At 34.6% G+C, this 27,437-nt stretch overlaps 1 protein-coding gene across 1 annotated transcript in view; it reads left to right on the top strand.

Annotated features, from left to right (window-relative positions):
* F13A1 (coagulation factor XIII A chain) overlaps positions 1 to 27,437 on the top strand; it is a 189,234-nt gene that overhangs the window by 102,934 nt on the left and 58,863 nt on the right. Inside the window, exons 7-8 of the mRNA XM_074270966.1 lie at positions 18,105 to 18,279; positions 22,367 to 22,505. Coding sequence (XP_074127067.1) covers positions 18,105 to 18,279; positions 22,367 to 22,505 — 314 coding nt within the window. The remainder of the gene's footprint in view (positions 1 to 18,104; positions 18,280 to 22,366; positions 22,506 to 27,437) is intronic.

The following is a 27,437-nucleotide window of genomic DNA, read 5'->3' as shown; positions in this document are numbered from 1 at the left end:
TGTTGCCTTTGTGTAGTAGGCCCTGGAGTTCAAAAGCAGAAATAAAATAAGAACACCTAAATTTAAGGGTGTTTTATTTTTAATTTATGAAATAAAGCATTTCCAAGGTATAGTTAAATTTTTTTTAAAAAGATAACTGTACATGAAACTGAAATTTATTGTGTACAACTTGCCTTTCCTTTTAATATGTGATACAATTTATCATAAAATTATCATATTTTTCTTTTTTTCATTTCTCCCTCTATCCTAAAGATAGCTACCATTAGACACAAATAGTATATATATATATATATATATATATATGTATATGTATATATATATATATATACACATATATATATGTGTATGTCTGTGTGTCTGTGTGTGTATGTGAAAAAATATGTATGTCAAATTATTCTTTACATATTTCTATTTATCAGTTATTTCTCTGGATGCAGATGGTATTTTTCTTCATATGTCCATTATTATTAATTTGATTATTTATACTGGAGGAACCCTAAGCAAAGCATTTCATTTGTGTCTTAGGCAACTTCTTAAGATCTATTTGCAAACTAATAGAAGAATTGTATATTTAACTACTTCAGCCCAACATAGCTAAATTTGGAGAGGTTCATAACCAGAAGTGTGGTTAGCAACTGAAGAAATCTTCTTCTTGGCCACAGCCATTCACAAAGACTTCCTAATAAAACATGGAGGAAAAGTTGTCTCTATGAGAAAAATGAGTATCCACATGGATGAAATATAAGATTTTTGGAATGCTGATGTAAATATTTTTGTTTTACCAAAATATCATCATAAATCAGAAGAATTCCTTAGTGGTTGACTAGCCCATCATACTTCAGTTCCTTTTGGTCAAGGGAAGGGAACATTTGGTTTACTTTTCATAGTTGGTCCAGATGCCTGAGTCCCCGAGGTCTAGATAGTTAACTTCTCTTCAAAACATTTGTAGCCTTTTCCTTGTGGTTTTCTTTTTTTTTTAATTCTCTATTACTGTAAATTCAATATTTCCTCTGGATCCCTTCACTGAATCCTGCAGTTTCCCTGCAATGTGAAAGGAGAATCATTTATAACCTTGACTGCTGGAGGCAAGTGGACTTTCCCAGAAGAAAAAGAACATCTCAGAGCTGAAGCTTTTTTGCTTCGGTGCAGAGAGACAAGACCAAAATATTATACCTAGGGATTGGCCTAGACATACTACAGATATTTGCAAACAAATTTTTCTTTAGGTTGAGAAGTGTGTGTTACCCAAAAAAAGGATTTTTTTTCCTAAATAACCTCTTCATTTCTTACCTGATGTTCACCACCAAAACTGAATATTTTATGACATCTGAAAACTAATCTCACTCATATGGCATTAATGAAATAAAAGTTACTAGCCTTAAATTATTGCAAAGGAAACAGATGTGGGTAAAGGGTTCTTAACCACAAAGTCATAAAAGTCTTGTAATGGTATATCTTGACAACTTGAATCTAGTGTAGAGGAAAGAGAGTGGCGTTGATGATAACTAGTTCTTAGTTCTATACAGATCCCTGGGCCTTCCTTCCTGCTTCAAAATGGCTATTCCAGCATTAGCTATGGAACAGGAAAAATTCCTCACCACTAAATGCTATATTTGTTATCATCATTGCTATTATTGTTCCTTCATGTTTCTTGAATGCCATTGATGGATCCCTAGATTCCTTACCAGTACCACCACTTAAAATAATAGGACCTATTGAGTTTGCAAAAAAATTCAAATCATCTTAAAACTGTAAGGAGCCTTGAGAAGAACCTAACAGACATTGGCAATCTTTTAAAAGAGAAAAATCATTTGAGGTAATAATCTTAGAGCACAAACTTTTAAAGAGCCTTAAAATAAATAGGCTTTTATATGGCACAGTGTATAGAGTGACAGACCTGAGTCAGGAAGACCTGAATTCAAATCTGGCCTCAGACACTTACTAGCTATGTGATCCTGGGCAAATCATTTGATTCCATTTGTTCAGTTCCTCTTCCATAATATAAGCTGGAGAAGAATGTAACAAGCCAATTCAGTATCTTTCCCAAGAAAATCCCAAATGAGATCACAAAGAGTTGGATACAATTGAAAATGACTAACAACCACAATAAATAAGCATTATGTCATGTATACTGCCCCTAACATAATGTGCAATTGTATAAAGTGGATACTCAATAAATACTTGTTGAATTAAATTGAATATTTCATTGATGGTAGAGAAATTTCATACCAAGTTCATCTAATTAATATATAACTTAATTATTCCATTTTATTGTATAACAAGATATATAATCAAAATACCATATATTTATTCATCATCTCCACAAATATCTTGTTATTATGCTATAAAATAAACTACAAATATTGTAGGAATTAGAGGAAAATTATAGATTACTATAGCTCTCTCAATTAAGTTATTAAATAATTTATCTAATTAGAAAATATTTCCTAGAAAGACTGATTCTAAAAAAATTATGGTTATATAAAAAGAAATAAATATAAATATATAGATATCTCTATAAATAGATACTAATATATATATATATGGATATGTATACATGGATATATGGATATATTCATATATGTACATCAATAGATATTTACATGAGAAGTCCATAAAATAGGGAGAGTGAAACATAGTAGGATCATGTTAGAAAGGGAAATGTTTCCCTTCTATCATTCCCTCTTTCTAGTATTTAATATCTCTTTGGCCATTAGCTTCTCTGCTACTTACAGCATGCTTCGATATCCCTTCTTTTTAATCTTCATTTGCCCTTGCAGTCTCCACAACTCTTTTTCTATATCCCTCTTCCTTTTCAGTGACAGGCTTTTAGAAGTAGTTATTTATATTCATCGTATTCACCTCCTCATATCTCACTCACTTTACTTTTCTGCCCCTTGTACATTGGCCAATGTGCTATTGAAACTATTTCCTCCAAGCCTAGTGATGATTTCTTATTTGCCAAAGTCAATGGTCTCTCCTTAGTACTCATCCTTTGTGATATTTCTGCACTGTTGACCAACCCTCTTCTTGAATACTTTCTCTTATTTATGTTTTCCTCTTTTCCGGTTCTCCTTCTACTGGTCTTTCACTTTCTTCTCAATCTTTTTTGCTGGACTGTCTTTTTTTTATTTCATCCCCTATTGCGTTCCAGAACTCTGTCTTTTGTTTTCCCTTCCTCACTAATGCAATATTTTAATGATCTCATCAGCCCCCATTAATTCAATTGCTAGCTCTATATAGATTGTTCCCAAATATATTTAGCCAGCCATCATCACCTGAAAGGCAATCCTTCATCATCAAATATCTGCTGAATATCTTGTGGGTGTCCCATAAACAACAACTGGACTGTTGGAGCTGAAAGTCTCAAGTGTTATAGTTCAGGTTTCTGGTGGGTAAAAGGTAGAGGTAATGCTTTGAATGAAAGTTATATGGTCAGAGCAGTTCAAGAATGGAGAGACAGTTCTGATACTGATGGCAAAAAGGGATTTAACATAAACTTCCACATTATAACTTTACTTAAAGCCATTTCTGGAGTAGGCTCTAATATTTTTAATCATGTGACAGTGGGATTGGAATGAAGGATAAATATGGAGAATCCAGAATGCTAATGATGGTGTTATTACTGGCTAATTGGGAAGTAGAGGAGGAAAGAAATGAGAATTCATTATATGCCATTATTATTATATGGCACAGAGGGTCTTCTCCTCAAATTAATATTATGTGTGTGATGGTAAATTGGGCCATCAGTTCTTACCTAATTCTTAGTTATTGAATGGGCATGCCATCAGACAAACTGAGACCTAGGAAAGACCTTAATTTAGATATATAATATAAAGTCACCTGCAACATCCTGAGCCATTTCCAGGTTGATGACTTTGCACAGCTCTGCTTCATTTAAATCCAATCCATGAGCAAGATATCATTCTTTTGAGGGCATTGGTCTTCTTTGAGAACAAAGGACAAATAGCAACTACATATCTGGTAGTGAAGTGAAATATTATCTCATTTGATCCTCATAAGAACCCTATAAGGTAGTTATTATTATCAGCATTTTATAGCTTGCAGAAACTGAGGCAGATAGAAGCTATGTCTTGCCCAGTGTCGCACAGCTAGTGTCTAAAGTCAGATCTTTCTGATTCTAGACCCAACAATATATACACTCTATCTATTTCATGGCTGCTTCTTGGAAGCCTGGTTGGCTGTATGATCTGTTATAAGAGAGAATTTATTTTCCTTATTTTCCTCATCTGTAAAATGAAGGAGTTGAAGTATTAGTTAATCTCTTAGGTTTCCCCCAATATTAAGATTCTATGATTCTAGCTTTTCTCCCTTGTGGTAAAGCCAAATGAACAGCTCATGAAAGAAGAAGACTTCCTGCTGAAAATTGGTTTATTTTTCAATTAATTAGGGGAAATATGACTCTTATTTGACTTATTTTTTTCAAAGAAATCCTCAATTTAAATATGGTCATTGGCCTTTTCTCTACAACATTTATATACAACAACAAAATATAGTGACATTGAAAAGATAATTTGTGAGAAAATGAGGTACAAAAGTCACATACTTTAAAAATCCAATACTTTATATTACTGCTAAATGAGAAGTTCCTTTTTCCCTTGAGATACACACATTTATTTTTAACCCTGGTCTTTTGTTAATATTGAGCCATGTTTCTATCATTAATCCACATTAATCTCCTGTCTAATAGAGCCTTCTGGGAACTTACTCAAGGCTCGCTTTTGTTTTTAACTAGTTAGTGAAAGAAATGTTTCTTAGCATTATAACATTTCCTGAGCTCAAGCTACTTAATCAAACTGACTATTGCTGAAGATGAGTAAGAGTATTTAAAAGGGGAAGACAAGAAAAAACTAACCCAATGTGAGTGCCAGATGGGGATCATTGATATCAAAAAGTGTATGGTCTCTGAAATTAGCTTGATCTTCTGGTGCCTCTTAGGACTTCAATTTAAAGGCTTAGAAATAGATTAATCACTGCTATTTATAATGTCACTAGTATGTAAAATTTTATCTCATACAATTTCTGTAACAATTCTGTAAAGTAAATACTATGATTTTATATTATGGTTTTTATGCTACATTACATATATAATATATTATGCTATATTATATATTATACTGTGGTTTTTTATATTATATTATACATATAACATTAAATGCTATATTATATATATATATAATATTATAATTTTACAAATGAGAAAAGTGAGTCTCAGAGGTATAAAGTAATAAAGGATAAAAGTAATGTTCTACTTTGTGAATCTGACCCCTGTAATCTAAATGTTAAAGCTTATCAACCATGACCAGGACAGTAATTTCATTTCTGCTATCACTGGAGGAATTTCTATGGAGGCACACTCCCCAAAAGCACAAACTATATCATCTAGAAGATCTAACGTCAGAAAATGAGGTTGATTGTTCATGAAGCAAGGTTAAAGGCTAATATATTGATGTATCAAATTCTATACTGTTACTTATGGAATATCCAAAAGACTGGAAGAAGGAATTCTTATTCTGAAGTCTGTGATCTTATCTTTTTTTTCCCTGAGGCAGTTGTTATTAAGTGACTTTCCCAGGGTCACACAACTAGGAAGTGTTAAGTGTCTGAGGTCAAATTTGAACTCAGGTCCTTCTGACTTCAGGGTGGCACTCTATCTACTGCAACAACTAGCTGTCTCAATCTTATTTTTTAAAATAACATTTTGATAATTATATTTCAACATAATTGCTTTTCTTTGTAATTCTATGCATTTAATTTTTTACATTTAAAAACATGATTCTAATTAAGTGTCAATGGTAATACAAAAAAGGATAAGACCCTTTGACTTAAAAGATCTTTAAGAAATCATTTATGGAAGACTTTTGGAAGGCCATGAAAAAGATTCACTCAAAATTGAAAGAGGCAGATGGATTTAAAATTTTATTGTAGGAAGAGAACCACTTGTAGATCCATTAAAGGTTTGAAGTATTAGGAGTTCTTAATAACAATCCTTTATTCTATAGACTGAAACAGTGGAAATTAACCATAAACTTTATTCTCAGATCTTTGGGGAAAATAGGGTATGTGTGGAAAAAGACCAAACTTTTCTCTACCATCTTCCAAAGAATTACAAATCATTTGGAAAAAAAAAAAGTCCCCTCCCCCTTTTTCTTTCCCTCTGTTCTCTTTCACTATTAAATTCAACTATATACTACTTTAGCATCTTTTATACTTATTCCTCCAATGTTTCTATCTTCCTAATATTCCCAGTCCTGGGTCACCACCATTCATAGCCATGTGAAGTAATGATAGAGATAGATACTAAACCAATCTGACCAAGTCTGTTACAAATTTGTGTAATATAACCTTGATTTTGCTCTTGATACTGCAAAAACATCTTTTTCTCAATCTCTAATTGTCTTAGTTACCTTGCCCAAAGTGTGTTCCCAACCAGCTCTATGTCTACTGCCTCACCATCAGCAAATAGCCTCAATATCTATTTTATAGGAAAGATGAATGCTAATCAATATTAGCTCCTTCACAACTCCCTTCCTTCATACCATAAAATATTTCCATTTCTTCCTCTTTCTACCCAATAGTAAAGAATAAACCTGACAGTTTCCTTGCCAAAGCCAACTACATAATCTAAACCCTAAATCCTATTCCTTTACAAATGTTCCTTGCTATCTCCCTGCAGCTCTTGGGTATCTCCCTCTTTATTACCCCATTTATCTGCAAATGTGTTTAGATTTTCTCTGCCCTAAAAATGTCCTTCTTTTGACCCGTCTAGCTCCTTAAGCTATTAATGTCTTTTCTCTCTTCTACTCTTTCCTGATAAGATCCTAGAAGAAGTAGCCCAACCTCTGCTTTCACTTTTTTTTTAAATCAATTACCTACTACTTTTATTGTTTAGTTGTTCTTAGAAAAATACTGGAGGGACTTGAAATATTAATCTTTAAGTTTCCCTCTGACTCAACCCCATAATTTTATAGAAGGAGAAAATTAAGGCCTAGACATGGATCAACTTACTTGAGGCCATTTGTTCAACCATTTTTCAGTCTTGTCCAAATCTTGGTGACCCCATCTGGGTTTTCTTGGCAAAGATACTGGAGTGCTTTGCCACTTCCTTTCTAGCTCATTTTACAGATGAGGAAACTGAGGCAAACATGGTGAAGTGACATGACCAGGGTCACACAACTAGTAAGTGTCTGAGGCCAAATTGGACCTCAGGCCTCCCTGATCCTAAGCTCTACATTCTATTCACAATGCCATCCAACTGCCCTATCACCAACTACTAAATGCCCTAAATTTTGGCTTCCAGCTATACCTCTTCATTGAAATTGCTCTCTCCAGGGCCATCAGGGATTTTCCAAATGTTAATGACCTCCACTCAACTCTCACATTCCTTGATCTTTCCATAGCAATTGATGACATTGACCATCCTCTCCACCTTAATTTTTTTATTGACCTAAATGACATTGCACTCCTAAGGTTTTCCTCCTACTTCTCTGAATGGCCCCTTTTCAATTATACTTCCTCCTCTTCTTGAGTATGTTTACTTTATGATGCAATGTTTATGTTTATGATCTCTAGTTTCCCTTCATCTATTTTCTGAATTGTCAAGCTCATTCATTCCCATGACTTAGATCACTGTTTTTATGCCAATGTTTCTCAAATCTAGTTCTGATCCTAATGAATATACCCCCTTCAATAGTTGCACTTTTCATATCATGGTGGTTAGCAGCATGATGACCCCATGATCTGAAAAAAATCTGCATAAAAGGTTTTGACCATCCCTTTGTTCCAACCAAAGAAGTCTGAATTATTTTAGTATTTAACAATAAAATATGTTGATATTATATAATATTTTACATATATTTTGTACATTTCTGAGTTTCTAAAATTTTTCCTCTGATATCCGCTCAGTTCTACAAAATTCCCCAAAATCCCCATTTAATTTCTCATGATGACCCATGGCATATTGAAATGTCATTGGGAAAGTCATTTAAGGGATAAGAGTACTGAGATCTCAAATCAAATCTAGCATGTTCAAAACTGAATTCATAATCTCTCTCACAACCTAGTCTTCCTCCTAACTTCTTCATTTTTATTTTTATCCTCCTACTCACCAACATTGAAATCTTGGTTGTCTTTGATACTTCCCTATTCCTCCCATTCCATTTTTAATTGGTCACCAAATATTAAAGATTCTACCTCCACAATATCTCTCATTTATACCTTCCTTTTCATTCTTACTTTTATATCCCTAGATCAAACAATCATCACCGCTTGCCTAAAACTGGTTTCCATGCTGCAATATCTCCTCTCCATATTTCCAATATATCACTGTCAGAGTAATCTTGCAAATATACAAGTCTAATCTACTAAATATTTATTAAGTGCCTAGGCATTTAAGAGCAGGCACTATGCTAAATCCTGGGGATACAATTAATAAAAATAAAAGCAAAAACAAGTCTGATCATGTTACTTCCCTATTCAGGATCCTTCAGTAACTCTCCTTTATCTAAACTAAAAACTCATTACATAGAAATCTGGAATTTGTTTTTAATCTTATACTTGAAACTTTATATACTATCTTGTCGGGCCAACTAATCTTTATTCTTATCCTGATGTCTCCTTCCCTCCTTTATTATGTGTATATTACATATTATTATGTGTTTCAACTTTATGATGGATTCTCCTCGCTTCTTCACCTACTGAAATTCCTCTATTTTCTATTGAGTTTTCCTTCATTTGTTTTTCCTGATGCTTTCAATTAAAAATAACTCTGCTCTCCTTGATCCCTCATGCATCCATGTGACCCTCGTTCTAACTCATATTTTACCTACCCACATGTCTCACCCAATCACTAATTTAAAGTGCTTTGAAAGAACAATGACATTTTTCACCTTTGAATTCTCATTGTTTAGTACAGTGCTTTGCACAGAGTAGGTGGTTAATAAATGCTGATTTTGTTGAATCGTAAATTTTTTTCCAAACGAGAAAAGATCTCTCTCACACACTTCTATTATCCCAGCAACATTAGGATGAACCAACCTTTACTCTAAATAGAGAGAGAGAAAAAGGTTTTTTCTTGAGGTAAAAGCTAGCAAAGTAACAATGCTTCCATCTCTGGTTAAGCAGCTAGGTTTCTCTATTATGAAGGTTAAATTTCTTATAGTTTCACTCCCTGTATTTTTAGCAGAAATACAGACATTTATTACAAGTCATCTCTTGAATACAATAATCACAGTCAATCTCAGTGTCCATGTTTCCAGAATTGCTTCCTGGAATGAGGTTTCAATACTACATCTATTTTATAATAACGGTCTATTTCTGAAGCATGGGAATATGATTTTCAGTGCTCCCTTCCTGCCGTGAAGTTGGTTGTTGTTCTGATCTCCTGGGACAGGCATCCTGCAGCTAATGGATAGAAACAGAGCAGGACACTTTTTGCCCTTTAGAATGTGGTATGACAGCTTTATGCAATTTACCTTTCCTTCCTTCTAAATTCTCCTTCCTTCCTTCAGCCTCTGTATTTCTATATCTACTTTCACTTTTAATTGCTATTTTCTATGAATTTGATAAATGATTTTCTAGATGATAAGGCTTTGTTATGGTTAGTGACAGAGACAATTACCTACTTATATGGATACTCTAAATTTTTTTCTTATTAGTCATTCTTTCCAAAACCTTGTAGAAGGAAGGCTGTAAACCTGGGAGCAGGTGTTTGCCCTTTATTCTTGGATGTAGGATTACAACACAGGGGGTCTGTATGTATTGTATTCTTGATTATTCATACCCCAAATAGACCAGATTAAATAGACAGGGTGAGAGAGAAGTAGTAGAAGAATGGCTTTTTTTTTTAGGATATACTGGCTAACAGGGATATCCTAAGTAAAATTGTGAGCCAGAAGAATAAACTTGTAATTAATCAAGAAGTGCTTTTGAACCATCTACTATGTGCCCTGGGAGTAGAGGCAAAAAAGAAATAGTCTTTGCCATCAAGGAGAATATATTCTATCAAGGAGGCAATGTGCACATGCATAAGGATATTAAAATATATGCAATATCAATACAAAATATATGATAATTTGGGAAAAGATAACCCTGGAAATTAGGGAGATGGGGAAAGGTTACATGAAGATAATGCTTGAATTTGAAGGAAGCAAGGAATTCTAAGAGATAAAAGTAAGGATAAAAGCAAGTGGTGGAAAGCCTATTATTCAAAGGTTTGGGAGAGGAGAAATGGGCTGTTATTTGTGAGGAAAGGAGGAAAATCATGTTGACTAGGCTAGAATGTATGAAGGGATATAACATGATAAGATTAGAAAAGTAGGTTAGAGAAAGGCTGTGAAAGATCTTCAAAGTCAATCAGAGGGATTTGTCATTAACATAGAAGTAATAGGGAGCCACTGGGTAGCTGGAATCAGGAAAACCTAAACTCAGGCTCTTACTAACTGTGTGATTCTGGGCATGTTACATAAGCCTATTTGCCTCAGTTTCTCCTCAAAAATGAGCTGAAAAAATAAACAGCAAACCACTCCAATGTCTTTACCAAGAAAAAACCCATATGGGGTCACAGAGTCAGACATGACTGAAAAACAACTGAACAACAAGAAGAATTTTTTAGTAGAAGGGTTGCATGGTCAAATTCATACTTTCAAGAAAATCAGTTTGGCAGCTATGTGAAGGACTGATTGGAGATAGAAAGAAGAAACTTGAATTAATGAAACCATAGGAAGTTTTTGAAAGACCAAGAGGCAATCAATGAGTATATGAACTAGGTTGTTAGCCAAATGAGTAGAGAGAAGAGCACAGTTGTGGAAAATGTTGGGGAAGTAGAAAGATTTAGCAAATAATTGGATATATGGAGTAAGAAATAGAAAATAACTAAAAAGTTGTGGACCTGAGTGACTTAGGAAGGCTAGTGATGTCATTCCAGAACATAACTTCTAAAAACCTGTTTATAAAGTATATAATAATTTTAAAAATATAGCTAAAATAATCTTATAAGAGATTTCATACTCAATTGAAAAATATTTTTAAATGTTTACATTTTACATATGACAGGTGAATGTATTAAGAAATGGAATATGTTAAATCCTAAGACGATCTATTCGACACGTGCTTTATGTGTCCAACTTTCAAATGGTTGTGTTTTCAATACATCCGTAGACTATCTGCCCTGTCTGAAAAAACTTAATGATAATTATAACTTCTATTTTTATTGAAAGTATACTTCTTTTCATATTGTATTATGCCATTCATTCATACGGTCAACAAACATCCAGTGTCTTCTTTGTGTAACACTGTGTTAGAAAAGATTTAAAGATCAATGAAATGTGGGCCTTGCTTTATAGAAATTTATAGTTTAATAAGTCTCTGGGTCTATATTGAATTGCAACTGAAATTCATCTAAATTTTAGTATTTTAGTAAAATTAGTAAACTAGTATTATTAGTAAAAATATTAATAAAATAATAATAATTTAAAGCATCAAATAAAATAATATATTAAAGTACTTTGAATTATGTGTTAGCTATCATCATTATTATTAACTGAAACATTTGTTCTGGTAATGAAACAATATATGGCATGGCACTACATGGTAACAACCTAGATACATTGGTCCTAATGTGTATCCTGGAAAGAGAGCCCCAGAGAAATGAAAGTTCTTCCTGACTCTCAGGCCAACCTTGAATCCATTAGCCTCTAATTGTCTCTGTCTTGTAGAGTTGCTAATCTGCCTCAGGAAAGAGGGTTTCTATCCCCAAGAGTTCCCTATGCTAGAGGAATAGTAGGTATGAAAAACAACAACAAACACTAAATTTACACAATCCTGGACAATCAATGAGTAAAAAAGCTTCAAAAGTGGAAGGGCAAAGAGTGATTATATTGGCCAGATAAGACTCCACTTGAAAGGATAAAATAAGATATGACATAAAGTGCTTTGGAAACCTTAAAGCATTATATAAATGCTAGATTATTGTTATTGTTAGAGGCTGACTCCATTGAATGGTTTCCCTAGAGATCAGTTCTACTTTGGGGTAGATTTAAAAGTCCACTTTACAATGGTACCCTGAATCTCATTAGGAAAAGAACAGAGTTCACAACCTGCCAAACCAGACTCAAGATCAAGGGTGGTCTTGCCATGATACATTGAATCCTTCATAGCAAGTCTTTCAGAGAGTTAACAATTTGCAAGGAGAAGGAATAGCATGTCCTTGAAGTGTTCCTCCCCAAACAGATCTCCCTGGTTAAGAAGGTGGATATCACCCTAACCCTTTGGGTTTGTCAGGAAAGACATATCACTTTCAATCTTTGGGCTCTCTGGTAGTCGATTTTCTAATTAGAAAACAGTAGCTAATCCAGCCAAATACTTTTAAATGAGAGTTGTGATTTATCAAGCAACAGGGGAACAGTCCAGCATTAATATAATTAAAAGGTCTGTAGTAGAAACAGATTTTTTTTTCATATTCTTCCCTATGGCCTCAACTGATTGGGTTCAACTTGCTGCTATAAAAAGTTATGCTAATTAATGACTATGTTTAAAAATTAGTCATTAACACAGCTTTTGTCGCTTTACCTGGTATGGACTCTCATAGTTCTGAATGGCAAGAGAAGTGATAATTTGAGTACCAGAAAACATTGTCTATGTACTCTTTATGACAAGGACAAATATGCTCTATCAGTTTGACCTTCTTAACAATAGCTGCATATTGCTACATAATCAATTCAGCTTCAGGGACGACAATGAAAATGATGATTATGAAGATAGTGAGAAGGATTTGAGAATTCTATAATGCCATCATTTCATGGTTGTTTCCAAAAGGGTGAGTTTGCAATTAATTTCTCACTTAATTCAGCCTTGTAGATGGGTCAAATCAAATTATTTCACCAAAATGCTCAATTGTCTAGCCATGTTCAAATTATTAGTATAGTAATCTAGTTTCTCCTTTGTTTTGCAATGAATAAACATAGTTTCAAGTGGAAGAATCCTGGTGAGTCTAAATAGGGAACTGTAATGGCCATGTGGAGAAAGCTCATTAAAACTGGTACCTTAGGGGAGTGACACCACTGTTATAAGTACATCCTACCTTTCAATAGCCAGTTTGCCCAAAATCTAAGAGCTTTTGAAACGACTTAAGAAGATTATACTCTCATGCCTTAGGTGTTTTCCATCTGTATGTTTCATATCCTCTCATTTCTGTGCTCTGAGGGCAACATCTTCCTAAGTTTGATAAGAATGGATGCTTATATTCAGAACTGACATTCCATGTAACTTCAAGGAAGATTGCCCCCTTTAGGAAAGATGAAAGCAATGAAAACTAGAGAAAGGATAAATGAGCTTCAAAAGTAGTACCTGTTGCTAAGTGCCAATGAAAGAAACTCAAAAACCATGCCCCTAAAGCTGACAAAAAGAAGACACTTCTTCATGTGTGACATATGTAGTTTCTATGAGGATCTTAGAAATATCAGATCTTTGGCCAGATATTATGGCTTCATTTGGAAAGGACACTAATTTGTAGAGCCTATGAGACTACTCAGGTAGTATTGGAAGTCACGTTATGCCAATTGCCCCCAATGTTCCCCTGAAAAGGTTGGTTTTACTTTAAATGTTTCCATGACTCCATAATGCACCCGATCTTCCTTTTGCTCTACTAGGGTAACAATTATTTCACTTTTCTCTTCATGCTTTGTGGCACATAGTAGGAGCTGAATAAATATCTGTTGATTGACTGATTTCTAGCGTTTTTTTCTTATTAGTATCTTAGATAAACTCTTTATTACAGGGATGCTTAACATGGGGTCCACCGATACCTTGAAGGCCTGTGGAGAGATTCCTAGAAGTCCATAAATTTGAATTAGAAAAAAATTCTTATTTCAATATATTTTATTGCCTATTCTATTCCAACCAAATCAATCTATTCATTATCCTTAAATGCCCTGTATACTTATATACCTTTTTATATACTGTTCACTTAACACCACCACCACCAAAAGAAATCCATGTATGCACTCATTCTTTGTCTCTTTGACCCAGTCTAAATCCTTCCCATTCTTAAAGGTCCAACTCAAATCCCACTTTCTCTGTGAATCTTTCCTTGATTAGCCAGAATCTCTGAGGCCACTGACCTCCAGTGAACCTTCTGGTCTATATTCCTCATTTAGCTGTTCTCATTTATCACCTTACCTCTTCACTGGATTGCAAGATCTTTGAAAGCAACAGCCTTATTTTATAATTATTCATGTCACTCAAATGGCTTTAAGTATAGTCAGCACTCAATAAATATTTCATTAGTCTAATTTATAATTATCAAAATAGGATTGCAACTGAAAATTACATTAATGAAATTGAGTAAGAATAGGCTAGAATTTTAACCAGAATACTATGGTGTATTTTTAAAGGTTCCCTCTAGCTCTAAAAATTTATGATTCAGATGAAAAATATAAGTGATATTTGATTGAAATACCAGTTGATGTCACTTAATGAATTTACAAAAATATTTAGGTTTAAAGAATTTACCACTATGTAAAGGTAATATTCTATATCACCAATTCTTCCTTAAATTGTATACAGAATTTTTGCTGCTTAGAAAATGCTTTTACATTATATAGAGAAGTGACTCAAATTTATAAGAATTCAAGCCATTCTCCAAGTGATAAATGGTCAAAAGATATGAACAGACAATTTTCAGATTAAGAAATAGAACTATTTCTAATCATATAAAAAGATGCTCCAAATAACTATTGATCAGAGAAATACAAATTAAAATCTGTCAACCTGTCAGATTGGCTAAAATGGCAGGAAAAGATGATGATAAATGTTGGAGGGGATGTGGGAAAACTGGGACACTGAGACATAGTTGGTGGAACTGTGAATGGATACAAAAATTCTCAAGAGCAATTTGGACCATGCTCAAAAAGTTATCAAACTGTGCATATCCTTTGATCCAGCAGTGTTACTACTGGGCTTATATCCCAAAGAGATACTAAAGGAGAGAAAGGGACCTGTATGTGCCAAAATGCTTGTAGCAGCTCTCTTTGTAGTGGCCAGAAACTGGAAACTGATGGAGTTTCCATCAGTTGAAGAATGGTTGAATAAGTTATGGTATGTGAATGTTATGGAATATTATTGGTTCTAAAGAAATAACCAGCAGGATGATTTCAGAGAGGCCTGGAGAGACTTACAAGAACTGATGCTGAGTGAAATGAGCAGAACCAGGAGCTCATTATACATGGCAACAACAAGATTATATGAGGATCAATTCTGATGGACGTGGCTCTCTTCAACATTGAGAGGATTCTGGCCAGTTCCAATGATCTTGTGATGAAGAGAGCTATCTACACCCAGAGAGAAGACCATGAGAACTGAGTGTGAATCACAACATAGCATTTTCACTCTTTTTTTGTTGTTTGCTTGCATTTTATTCTGTTTCTTCTTCTTTTTTACTCCTTTGATTGGATTTTTCTTGTGTAGCACAATAATTGTATAAATATGTATGAATATATTGGATATGACATATATTTATACCATGTTTAACATATAGTGGACTTGCCATCTAGGGGAGAGTGTGGGGGAAGGGAAGGAAATTTGGAACACAAGGTTTTGCAAGGGCTAATGTTAAAGAATTGTCCATGAATATGTTTTGAAAACATCTTTAATAAGAAAAAGAAAATGCATTTACATTTATGACCTCATTTGTAACAGAGGACAAAAGCTTTTTAACCAACTAAAAAGTATTCTCTCTTTAAAAAAAGTACACAGAAAAGCATTTCATTGCCAACTTCAGCTATCTTTAGTGGGAATCCGTTTGGTCCATAGACTTTTACTTTGCCAATACTTTCAAACCAGGGTTTGTCCCAAAGCTATTATTTGCTTTGGACAAAATGTTAAAAAGATTTTTCATGAAGTTCCTTTTCCAAAATGTTTCTGGTGACATATATATCTATATCTATATCTATATCTATATCTATCTATTTATCCATCTATCTATCTATCTATAAATATATATATATATAGAGAGAGAGAGAGAAAGAGACAGAGACAAAGAGACAGACAGACAGAGACAGAGAGAGAAACAGAGAAAGAGAGAAACAGAGAGACAGAGACAGAAAGACACACACACACACACACACACACACACACACACACACACACAAAGAGAAACAGAGTGACAGAGACAGAGTCATTGAGACAGTTCCAAAAACCTCTTTTTTAGTCATTGAACTCTCTAATCTCCATTTGTCTAGACATTATTTTTTGGCAAAAGGCTGTGATTTAGATTTATTTGTTTCCATGTCAGTCATGAGTTTATTGTAAACCATAGTGATTCTTATGTTATTTTGAGAATTATATATCAAATCACCTAGAAAAAAATAAGAATACTTTTTTACACATATTTTACCAAAAAAGATTTTTGATGTATACAAATGACAATATTTATAAATGTTGTAATATGCAAATACTTATATAATATAAATATATATATATATATAAATTTACATATAAAGTTTTTATATATGTGCTTATATATGCACGCATACACATATATACATGTTATTGTGTCTGACTATGACCCCGTTTTAGATTTTCTTGGCAAAGACATTGGGATGACTTGCCATTTCCTTCTTGTGCTCATTTTACAGATGAAGGAACTGAGGCAAACAGGATAAAATGACTTGTCCAGGGTCACACAGCTAGCAAATGTTGGAAGCCAAATTTGAACTCAAACAGATGAGTCTTTCTGACTCCATACCTGACACTATCCATCAGGCCACCTTGCTCGGTTATTTGCTCACAGTTATTTAGGGACAACTAAGTAGCCCAGTGGATAGAGTTCTGGGTCTAGATTCAGGAAGACCTGAGTCTTCTACAAAATGAAAAAAATAACTGTCTCTTCCTACAAGGAGACTACAGACTTATAGGAAGATATAATACATAGACAATTATGTATGAGACAAAGGGGAAATGTAATGCTCTGAAGGTAGGTACATTCTAAGTGGTCTAAGAAAATTTGAGGCACCTGAGATTAAAATGGAATGATAATAAAAGCAGAGGAGTTGATACCTGAATTTAATCGTGAAAAAAAAGAGAAAGCTATAAAGAGGATAAGGTGAGAGAGGAATATGTGCTGAATGAATGAGTGAATACATGGAGAAAGGAGAATGTACAATAACATTAAAGAAAAGTCAATCATCCAATTTGACTGGGAAGTAAAGTTTGTGCAGGGAAGAGATGTGAAATAAGACTAATTGGGTGAGCTAGATTTCAGGAGGACATTAAGTACAAAGCTGAGTTGCTTATGATTTATCCTGTACTCACAAAAGAGCTTTTGAGGGTCCTTGAATTAAGAAATGACATCGTCAGTCCTGTGTATTAGTATGTGCCATGCTAGCAAGAAGGGTAATATTCTAATTCAGATCTGGCACAAAAAGTCACAAACGTGATCATAATTTTCAACCCAGTAATTCTGTTGCTAAGGTTCCAACCCCAAAATATAGTAAAAGGGAGGAAGACATAGCTATAAAATAAATATATTTATTAGTTCTCTGCTTTGCAATGGCAAAAAATAGGAAACAACTTATATATGCCCAGCATTTGGAGAACAGCTAAATAGATGATGCTATGTTAATGTAATATAATATTATGGTGCCATGAAAAACAATGACATGGAGGAAAATCATGGAAATGGTATGAAAATAATGATAATTAATATTTTAGAGTGTTTTAACTTTATGTACATAAATGTTAAATGACTTGCCAAACAGCTAGTAATTGTCTGGAGTTACATTTGAACTCAAGTCTTTTTGATTTTAGATATAGCATTCTATCTACTCTGCCAAATAGCTGCCTCTATTTCATTAGAACTACCAATATGAATAGCTTGAACTTCAAAGGAGGAAAAAGCTGGTGGAGGAAAGGGGTTGGCTCATCAGCCTCCAAAAGTTTGGGATCACTGGCATATTGGATGAATACAAGAAGATAGGAGTTTATTGAAGTTCACTTGGTACCTCTGTAGTTAAAGGACATTTTACTCCCTAAAAAAATTTTAATTTCAACATATTTTCTTTTTCTTCCCCCTTCCATTTTTCACATAGATCAATGCCAAAGATGATCAAGGTGTTATTGTTGGATCCTGGGACAATATATATGCCTATGGAGTGCCTCCTTCTGCCTGGACCGGGAGTGTTGATATTCTGCTGGAATATCAAAGTTCTGGGAATCCAGTACAGTATGGTCAGTGCTGGGTTTTTGCTGGTGTCCTCAACACTTGTAAGTATTCAAATGAAATTTCCTAGAGAAATTGAAATTATTTAAAGCATAAAGGAGAATTTCAAATAAGCCCCATGCATGGAATATAGTGTAAAGGTCAAGAAGACTTGCCTTCAAGTCTCGCTCTTACACACACTAGCTATGTGACCATGAGCAAGTTATTTCAATTCCCTAGGACATCTCTCTAAGACTGTAAGTTACATCAGTGGAGAGTTTCTATACCAGAGAATTCTTATTACCAATGAAATTATTTATTTATTTATTTACTGAGTCATGTTCAATCCTTTGTGACCTTTTTTGGGATTTTTCTGATAAAGATACTGGAGAACTTTACCATTTCCTTCTCCAGCTCATTTTACAGATGAGGAAAATGAGGTAAGCAGGGTTAAGTGAAGTCATTTAGTGCTCAGGGTTACATAACTAATAGATGTCTGAGTCTGAATTTGAATTTTTGGCATTCTAATGCTGTGCGACCTAGCTACCCAATGAAATAATAGGGATTTTCGTCAGCATCTCATCTGAAATCTATTTTCATTGTGTTGTTTCTGCAGTATTCATATGATGAATATTTGAAAGTATAGTCAATACAGAATAAAAACGCCAGCTATATTCCTAGGTTTATTTGGCTTTATGATTTATGACAAAAACGACATTGACCTGTTCAAAGCCAACTCTCTATACATCTGAAGAACTTTTAGGCTGAGGAGGCTAAATGGGAATGTATAAAAAGTTATACCCTTTTAATCTCTGAAGCTACACATTTTTAAAGAGGTTAAAAAAGTAAAACAAATAATAAACCACCACAAAATGAAATATGTCTCCTAGTTACCTAGCATTACCTTCCTAGGGGAAACTTGAGGCAGGTGTTGATGATTTATACAATTAATTCTTTTCCCTTGCTATGGGAGAGGTAGTGGCAGGTAGTGATGACTTTATTCTAGACACAGGGAGAAACAGGTTAAATGAATTACCGAAGATCCCTGAGCAATTAGGTAGTATAACCTCAAGTGTAATCCATGTCTCCCTACTTCCCTTCCACTGTTTTAACTGCTATGTCATATTTTCTCCAAGGGAAAACAGATGGAGGCAGAAAAGAATTCTCTGTAGTTCCCTACACCATTTTAAAAACGTTTGCATAATTTTAGCACAGCTATTACTTTTACTTTTTTGTTAAGTCCCAAAGAAATATGTTGTGGAAAATAAATTTCTTTCACCACATATTAGTTGAGAGGTTGATAAGGCTGCTATAAAGATCAATGAGTTGGAAATGAATTTTCATTTCTTTACAATTTGCATAGCCTGGGAGAAAATCAGCATTCTAAGGCTGGAGACCATTTCTGAAAGATCACTATTTTTGAAAAAATATTTAAAAGAAACTGATTTAACTTTACTGATTGATTTTTGTTTTTTCAAATGAGAAAAGCCAAAATTTCAAGGGATGAAGAGTCAAATGGATGATCTTTGTTCAACTAGTGGCTTTTTTTTTTTATCACTGTCGGGCAACATATGGCATGACAATAACATGATCCACTTGCAACCAAAAGTTGTGACTGTCAAAGAATTGGTCAATAAAGTTATACTGGGGGGAAGCCTCTTTTGTATGGACTTTTTAATCTGATGATCTCAAAATCCTATTCTGAGGTGAACTGTCTAGGTTCAAATATCCAGTGAGCTTTAGAAAACTTATATAGATCCAGAATTTTCTAGCGGGAGATAAAGGTAAATATTATTAATTATCTAGTGAATTTACCCTCTCTGCCTCTCTTTAGTCCATATGGATTATCACTAATCTCTGGAAAATAGGCTTACTTGTATGAAGTAAGCCTGCTGGAAATGACCAGACTCAAGACTTTTACCTTCAAGTACAATACAATGCAGAGTCCTCTTAAGAAGAGAGTAGACAAGGATCTAGAGGAAATTACTTCAGCAAGGCCAAGAATATAATTTTATCTTTAATTCCTCATTATTTTCCATCTACCCTTATGAGAGGTGCTGCCTTAAATTCCACCATTACAGCATAATGTTTGATTTTTGGCTTTGATTCTGCAAATGCAAACTATTATAACACATTCATCTTTAGCAGTAATTTAAACATTACTGTGAATGGGATGATCAGATCTTTTCCTATGAATGTGTTTTAATAGAAGGTATCTAATAGGAGAAATGTAGAGGACTCTTACATATTTGGTATGCTTGTAAGGTACCCTATGATGGCAGTGCCACAAAGAAGGAATAAGAAAGGGAGACTGGAACGCTAAATTCAACCTTCCTGAATTAATAACATATTATGAGTAAATAACAATTATGAATAAGATTGATTTTGAACATGGTATGAGTCAGAGGAAGGTTCAAGGAATAGAATAGAGGATTCTAAAATTTTCACTTTTAAAGCCACTGTAAATCACCAGAGAGGTGTAGATGTGAATGAGATGGAAGAGGTAACCTCTCTCACTCTTTGGGGGTTATGGATTAAGTCATTTAAGGAGGCTGACAGCTGACAGTGTCCTCCATTGCAGACTTCCAAGGTTATCCTATTGAATGGGAATGGATAGTCATTGGTTAAATATGCTAACCTATCTCAAAAGGAAGAACCAAGCTCAGTCATTAATCTTAAAATTGTCAGCTGAATTATTTTCAATGAGTCCTGATAGCTCAAGTCCTGGTAGCCAGGGAGGGCATTTGAATTAAGTTTAATCAATAGGTACATATGGCCAAAGATGCATCTAAGTAATTTATAATCAAACAATTAAAATGAATCTTCGATGTCACCCTCTGCATAGAGGCACCAGAGTGAATTCCAGTCAAAGATGAAAAAACAACAGGATATCTACTCCATAAAGCCCTAATTTACAAATTTGATTTTACTGGATTTTCAAAGAAATGTTCCATTAGCATATCAGAAAACCTGTTTAATATGATTAAATAATAAATAATTAAATAATGTAGAATGAGAAATATTTTATATTTCTATCACTGATACTTTCTTACAGGATTCTGTTATTAAGACTATTCTGTTTGAACTCACATAGCACTGCATTAATTTTCTTCACAATGGGGGAGACAACATCTTCTCAAATCCCTTCTAACTCTAAATCTATGATCCTTTGTGTTTTCATTGAATTATTCCCATATTCCATGACTTCCAGTGGCTCCCTATTGTCTACTATTGTCAATTCAGTTCATTAAACATTTATATAGTATCTACTGTGTGTTGGGCACCATGCTAAGGGCTGGAGATACAAAAAAAAAAAAAAAAAAAAAGCATAAAGGCAGTCCCTCCCCTAAAATAGCTTACTCTAATTGCTAATTGTCTGGGTTAGCTAGGTGACATGGAATCAAAAACCCTAGAATAAAAAAAAATCTAGATTCAGACTCTTAGTAGCTGGGTGATTCTGGGCAAATGATTTCATTTCTGTCTGTCTCGGTTTCAACTATGAAATAGGGATTCTTATAGCACCTACATCCCAGTATTTTTGAGAGGATCAAATGAGATAGTATTTGCACTTAGCATAGAGCCTGGCATATAGTAGGTGCTATAAAAATGTTAGATTGTAGTGGTAGTAGTATATACTATCTAATATCACTTTAATATGCCAGCTACTCGATCAACTAGTACTATCTGACCAACCCAATCTTGTCTTCCCACTGCTCCCCAATTTGGTCCCTCTACTATGGCTGTGGTGGAAAAAGGAAAGCTGGTTTTTTTTAGTCCTGAGTCTTCCATGGGATTATTTTGAAAAGTGTTCAATATAATTTCACAAACATCAGGATGTATAAAATGAGGAAGTTGTTCAAGATCTACTGCATCCATTCTAACTTTAAAAATGGAATTCCATGAAGTCAGAGGAGTCCATTTAGCTCAACTCTCTTTGAATTATCCCTGTTCATTCAGCTCCTGAAAACAAACTTGCTGCATATCAATAGTCATTTTTTCCTTCTTTAATCTAATAATTTTGAAAAAAATGTAGTAAAATTCTTTATTATTATTTATTATTATTTTTCTCAAGTTCTCTTCTTTCCCTCTCTATTAAAATCTGATGGTAATTTCAGAAATTTAGTCCAAGTTGTTGCTGTTTTTTCATTCTAGTTTTTCGTTGCCTTGGAATACCTGCAAGAATTGTCACCAATTTTTTCTCAGCCCATGATAATAATGCCAATTTGCAAATGGACATCTTCCTAGACGAAGATGGGAAAATAAATCCCAAACTTACAAGGGACTCTGTATGGTGAGTTGTGCCTTCTAGGACATTTGCTAATAGATTATATTGTTCTTATTCACAGAAAGGAAATTCAGCCTAGATTTTCTTTCTTTCCCTTGGTTATTTTTAGAGTGCATCAGAATCATGCGTAAAAATTAGATCTATCTACAAGAATCTATTTAAGCACCTATTATGTGTCAGGTGCTGTCAATATAGACAAAAGTGAAAACAAGTCCCATAATCCATTAGAACATGAGCTCCTTGAAATCAAGAACTGTTCTTTTTGCCTTTATTTCTCAAGTCTTTAGAACAGTGTCTTGTTCATTACAAATGTTTATCAACAGGAAATATGACACGTTCATAAATGACTACATATAAAATTTTAAAAATGCATAAATGGTAATTGGGGGAATAGAAGCTTAGGGAAATCAGAAAAGACTTCATATTTATAGGAAATAGTATTTGAACTGAGTCCAAAAGAAAATATGGGATTCTGAGAGCTACTAAGTTGGCTCACTTCTTAGTATCAATCATTATTCATTTCCTAACAATAAGAACACAATTTGGTATCTGGATTTGCTCCAATGAATTTATTTTAGACTTAATACCTTTCTATTGCAAATAATAGCAAAAGGATTGTTATGATGATTTGCTTTTCTATTTATTTTATGTCCTTTGAATATAAAGTTGGAAGCTATATTCATTGTTGTTCATCATTAATTTGATCACCATCAGTTGAAATGTGAACAAAGTGGGGGTAGTGGACATGGTACCATTTTCTATCACCTCATCTATCTATCTGCTATTTCTCACTGCCCTAACAAGAAGGCTAACAGGAGTCTTTATCATCTGTTCTACATCATGCTCTATGGATTAGTTCATTAAGACACCAGAGAAATATCGTACCTTGTGACCTCTCAGTCCAATACATTTAGAAGGGGGGGAGAAACCAATGATAATTTCCCAGGTGTCCCGACTTAAATGTTTTTTACAATATCATTTACAAGGGAAAATGGAGGCATAATTTTAGCTGTTACGAGGCATTGAACAGATATGGGATTCCCAAGCTAGCAACATTTTTACTCTTAAGGTTATACTTTGAAAGCAATAAAGGTAAACCATTCTTGTGAAGACATCTAGATTGAGGTTTGAGAATGTAGAAGCTCATTTGAAGGGAGATTAACAGTGAAAAGTGCTCCATTTTCTCTTTGTTACAGACAACTCAAATGGTTGCCAGAGCAGCATTAACTCCCAGGATCAGGAAGCACTCATTTGGCAATGTAGAAAGAAGGGAATCACTGAACTAGCTGCAGAGCATTACTATGAATAAAATATAACCTGGTTCATTTTAGGGGCTAGAGTAAGTTGAGGAGGAGAGAAGCCGAGGGGCTGTGCTGAAAGAAGTGAGTCTGACCTCAGCAAATAGAGTAAGAATTTAAGAAACACTTTAAAGAGAGATTTGTAATACAAGGTCTCTGAACGTGTATGAGGGAATCAAAACAGACCAAAGTAGTTGCTATAAGGGATTTGCCAAGATTTGATAAAGTGGTAAATCGAAGAATTGTAGGCATTCAACACTCTATATATCTTCCTCCTGTTGTAAACACAGACATACACAAAAACACCTTGCAAAGTCTTTGCAGCAGCCCCAACTCTCAATTATTTTTCTTTATTCCTCTCCTTCCACCTTTTATTTGATATAACCTCACACAGCATCCCCAACAAAAATCTACATTCCACAGGTACCTAGATTAAGTGTTCCAATACAGGTCTTAAAACTAGAAGGAACCTTGGAGATTATCTAGTTTAGGGACTGTGAATTTTTTTCTATGTATGCCATGAACCCCTTTGGTGGTCTGGTGAAATCTGAAAACCCTTTTTCAGAAAAAAAATCTTTGTAAATGCATAAAATAAAAGCTAAAAGAAACCAGTATATTGAAATAGAGCTAAAAGGGAGGTAAGGATAAAGGGAGAGAATTTGGAATTCAAAATTTGAAAGAAAAATGTCATAGTTTCTTTTTACATATAGGGGCAAAGTAAAAAAAATGGTTAAAAAAGCAATTGAGTGAACAAAACATTTTTAAATAACTTCTTAGAATCTAGGGTAAGAACCCATGGTTTCTAGTCTAATCTTTTAAATTTAGAGATGAATCCCAGAAAGATTCATCATATTAACTATAGTATACATGTTAAATGGCAGAGATTCTTTCCAGAACTCTTTCCAAGATAAAACACGAGAGCCAACGTTCTCTAACTAAAATGCTAACTACTTCTTCCCCTTCTCCTCATTGACTTATCTAGTGCTCACTACAAGGCTGTCTTACCTCTCTTCCCAAACATTCAGGGCTTGTTCTATGTCAGTATCCCCAGGCTATCTCCCAAATTGAAACATTCCTATTTAATAGTCTCCCTTGTTCTCCTCTTCTCCCTCCTCCATGACTTCAACTGACTAATGAAATATTTATGCTAATAGATTAAGGTAGAAACAACATGATTTCCATAATGGAGTTCTGGAAATTATATCTTTGACGTTGTTTTCTAACTCAGCAAGGAGGGTCTAATGTAAATTTTAGGGCAGGTAGAAAGGGAAGGTAAGAGTTACACTAGGTTGGTGATGGAAGAGATTTAGGAGATATCCTTATCAAATTTTTCAAATCACAATATATAGGTAGCTCCCTAGTCTGCATAGTGCACATCTGTACATCCTTCCAAACAGCATTTTGGGTCTGCCTCAGCCATCACCTCTTCTTATGGATTTGCCCATGGTCAGTATAAGTATGCTAGATTGTTGTCGTCATTGTTGGTCTTTCATTCTCATTCTCAAAGGAAGCTATAACATCAGGGAGGGGACACCATGACACGTAAGTGAATTGGATTGAAGTGAGGGAGAATTGTGTAAAGTCATCAGCCTCACTTTTTCTCTCTGGAGCCATCTGAGTTCAGTGGCAAGATATAGATCCTAACAACTGGAGATGGCCATGGATACCTTAGGACATCTTGGCCTTTTTTTAAGCTAAGATCTGGTGGACTGAGGCAACAGCCATTCAATGATTAAGGCTAGGTAAGAAATGAGGCAAAAAATGGCCTTTTTACCCAGCTTTAAAAAATCAATTTGAGAGGGGAAAACTTTCAGGGTTTCCTGGCTAAAACAGAAACAACTGCTATTACAATCACTCTGAGATAATCTGGACCCAAATAATGCCCAACTGGGCCTTGGCCTAGGACCTATTTAGACCAATCAATGAGAGCTAAAATGATTGAAGTTGGGAAAGAAAAAGATCGAGGTCTCCCATTGCATCCAGGGCCTTGTTCAGTCATCCTGATCTACATCTGACCACTGAACTCAGATGGCCTTAGAGGAGAAAGTGAGGTAGGTGACCTTGCACAGCCCTCCCTCACTTAAATTCAATTCACTTATATGTCATGGTATCATCTCCCTGATGACATGGTCCTCTTTGAGAAAGGGACAAATAACAATAACAAGAAGAAAGAAATCTAGCTGGCAAACCTCGATTTATTTTGGGAGGTTTCAGTAATTAAAAAAAAATTGTTTTGCATTTCTTTGGGCAGAGCATCACAGATAAAGATATGAATACACACACACACACACACATACACACACACACAAAATACTAGATAGGGTGTTAAAGGAGACAATAATTGTTATTCATCCTCTCTTCCCAAATTCTGTCTCCTCTCTTAATGACATAGTTATAACCAGGTTTTGTTTTTCTAATAATTCCTTCCTTTTCTCTGCCATTTCTTTCTCTGTTTCATACTTACTATATAGGGGTGTCCCTCACAGCTTTGTCCCAGACCCCCATTTCTTTTCTTTCCTTATAATCTTACTAAGGTGATTTCATCAGTTCTCATGGGCTTAATTATCATCTCTATGAAGATAATTCCCCAAAGATACTACACAGCCATCTCAGTGTCATCTGAGACTCCTCATTCCCACTTCACATACCCAATGCATTGCCAACTCTACCTTCACAAAAGCTCTCACATGCTTCTCTTTTTTCACACATATATTACCTTAGTTCAGTATTTCATCAACCCTCCCTTAGCGTCTACAATAAGTTTCTGGTGAGTCTATCTGGCTCAAATCCATTTTCCTTCTAATCCATCCCATAACTGAGTTTTCAAAGTGATCTTTATGAAGCATGTGTTTGATCATATCACCCCATCCTCAACTCAATAAAGCTTCATTGGTCCCTTATTACCTCCAGAATTAAATCTAAAGTCCTCTGTTAGACACTTAAATAGTGTCATAACCTTCCCCTTCCTTTCCAGGATTATTTAACTCAGTTCTCCTCCATACACTCTTAAGATCTAGTCACACATATCTCCTTGCTGTTCCTCAACATAGTACTCTATACCTCATACTACCCGTTCCTCATGCTTATAATGTTCTCCCTCCTCACCTCCACCTTCTTGCCTTCCTGGAATTTTTAAAATCTCAGCTCAAATATCCACTGATACAGAAGGCTCTTTCCATCCTCCATCATTTCTTTCAATCCCTCATATTTCGGGGTTTTTCTTCTGTGAATACGTTCTATTTATTCTCTGTATATCTTGAACAGATTTAGTTACTTACATGTTGTCACTCTAACTGGAACATGAGCTCCTTTGCATCCCCAGGACTTACATTCATTCAGTTGTTTTTTAGTTATCTCCGAATTTTGTGACTTCATTTGGGGTTTTATTGGCAAAGATAAAGAAACTGTGTGCCATTTCTTTCTCCAGCTCATTTCAAAGATGAGGAAACTGAGGCAAAGAGTGTTATGTGGCTTGCCCAAAGTCACACAGTGAGTAAGTGTCTAAGGCTGGACTTGAACTCAGAGAGATGAGGCTTCCTGATTACAGATCCAGTGTTCTTTCCAACATGCCATCTAGCTGCACAGTATATTTCCCACAAAGATTTACACAGAACAGAGTAATGGATGTCATTATTGACAA

Source organism: Sminthopsis crassicaudata, chromosome 1, assembly GCF_048593235.1.
Source record: "Sminthopsis crassicaudata isolate SCR6 chromosome 1, ASM4859323v1, whole genome shotgun sequence".
NCBI classification, from domain to species: Eukaryota; Metazoa; Chordata; class Mammalia; order Dasyuromorphia; family Dasyuridae; genus Sminthopsis; species Sminthopsis crassicaudata.
This window is presented reverse-complemented; position numbering and strand designations above follow the sequence as displayed.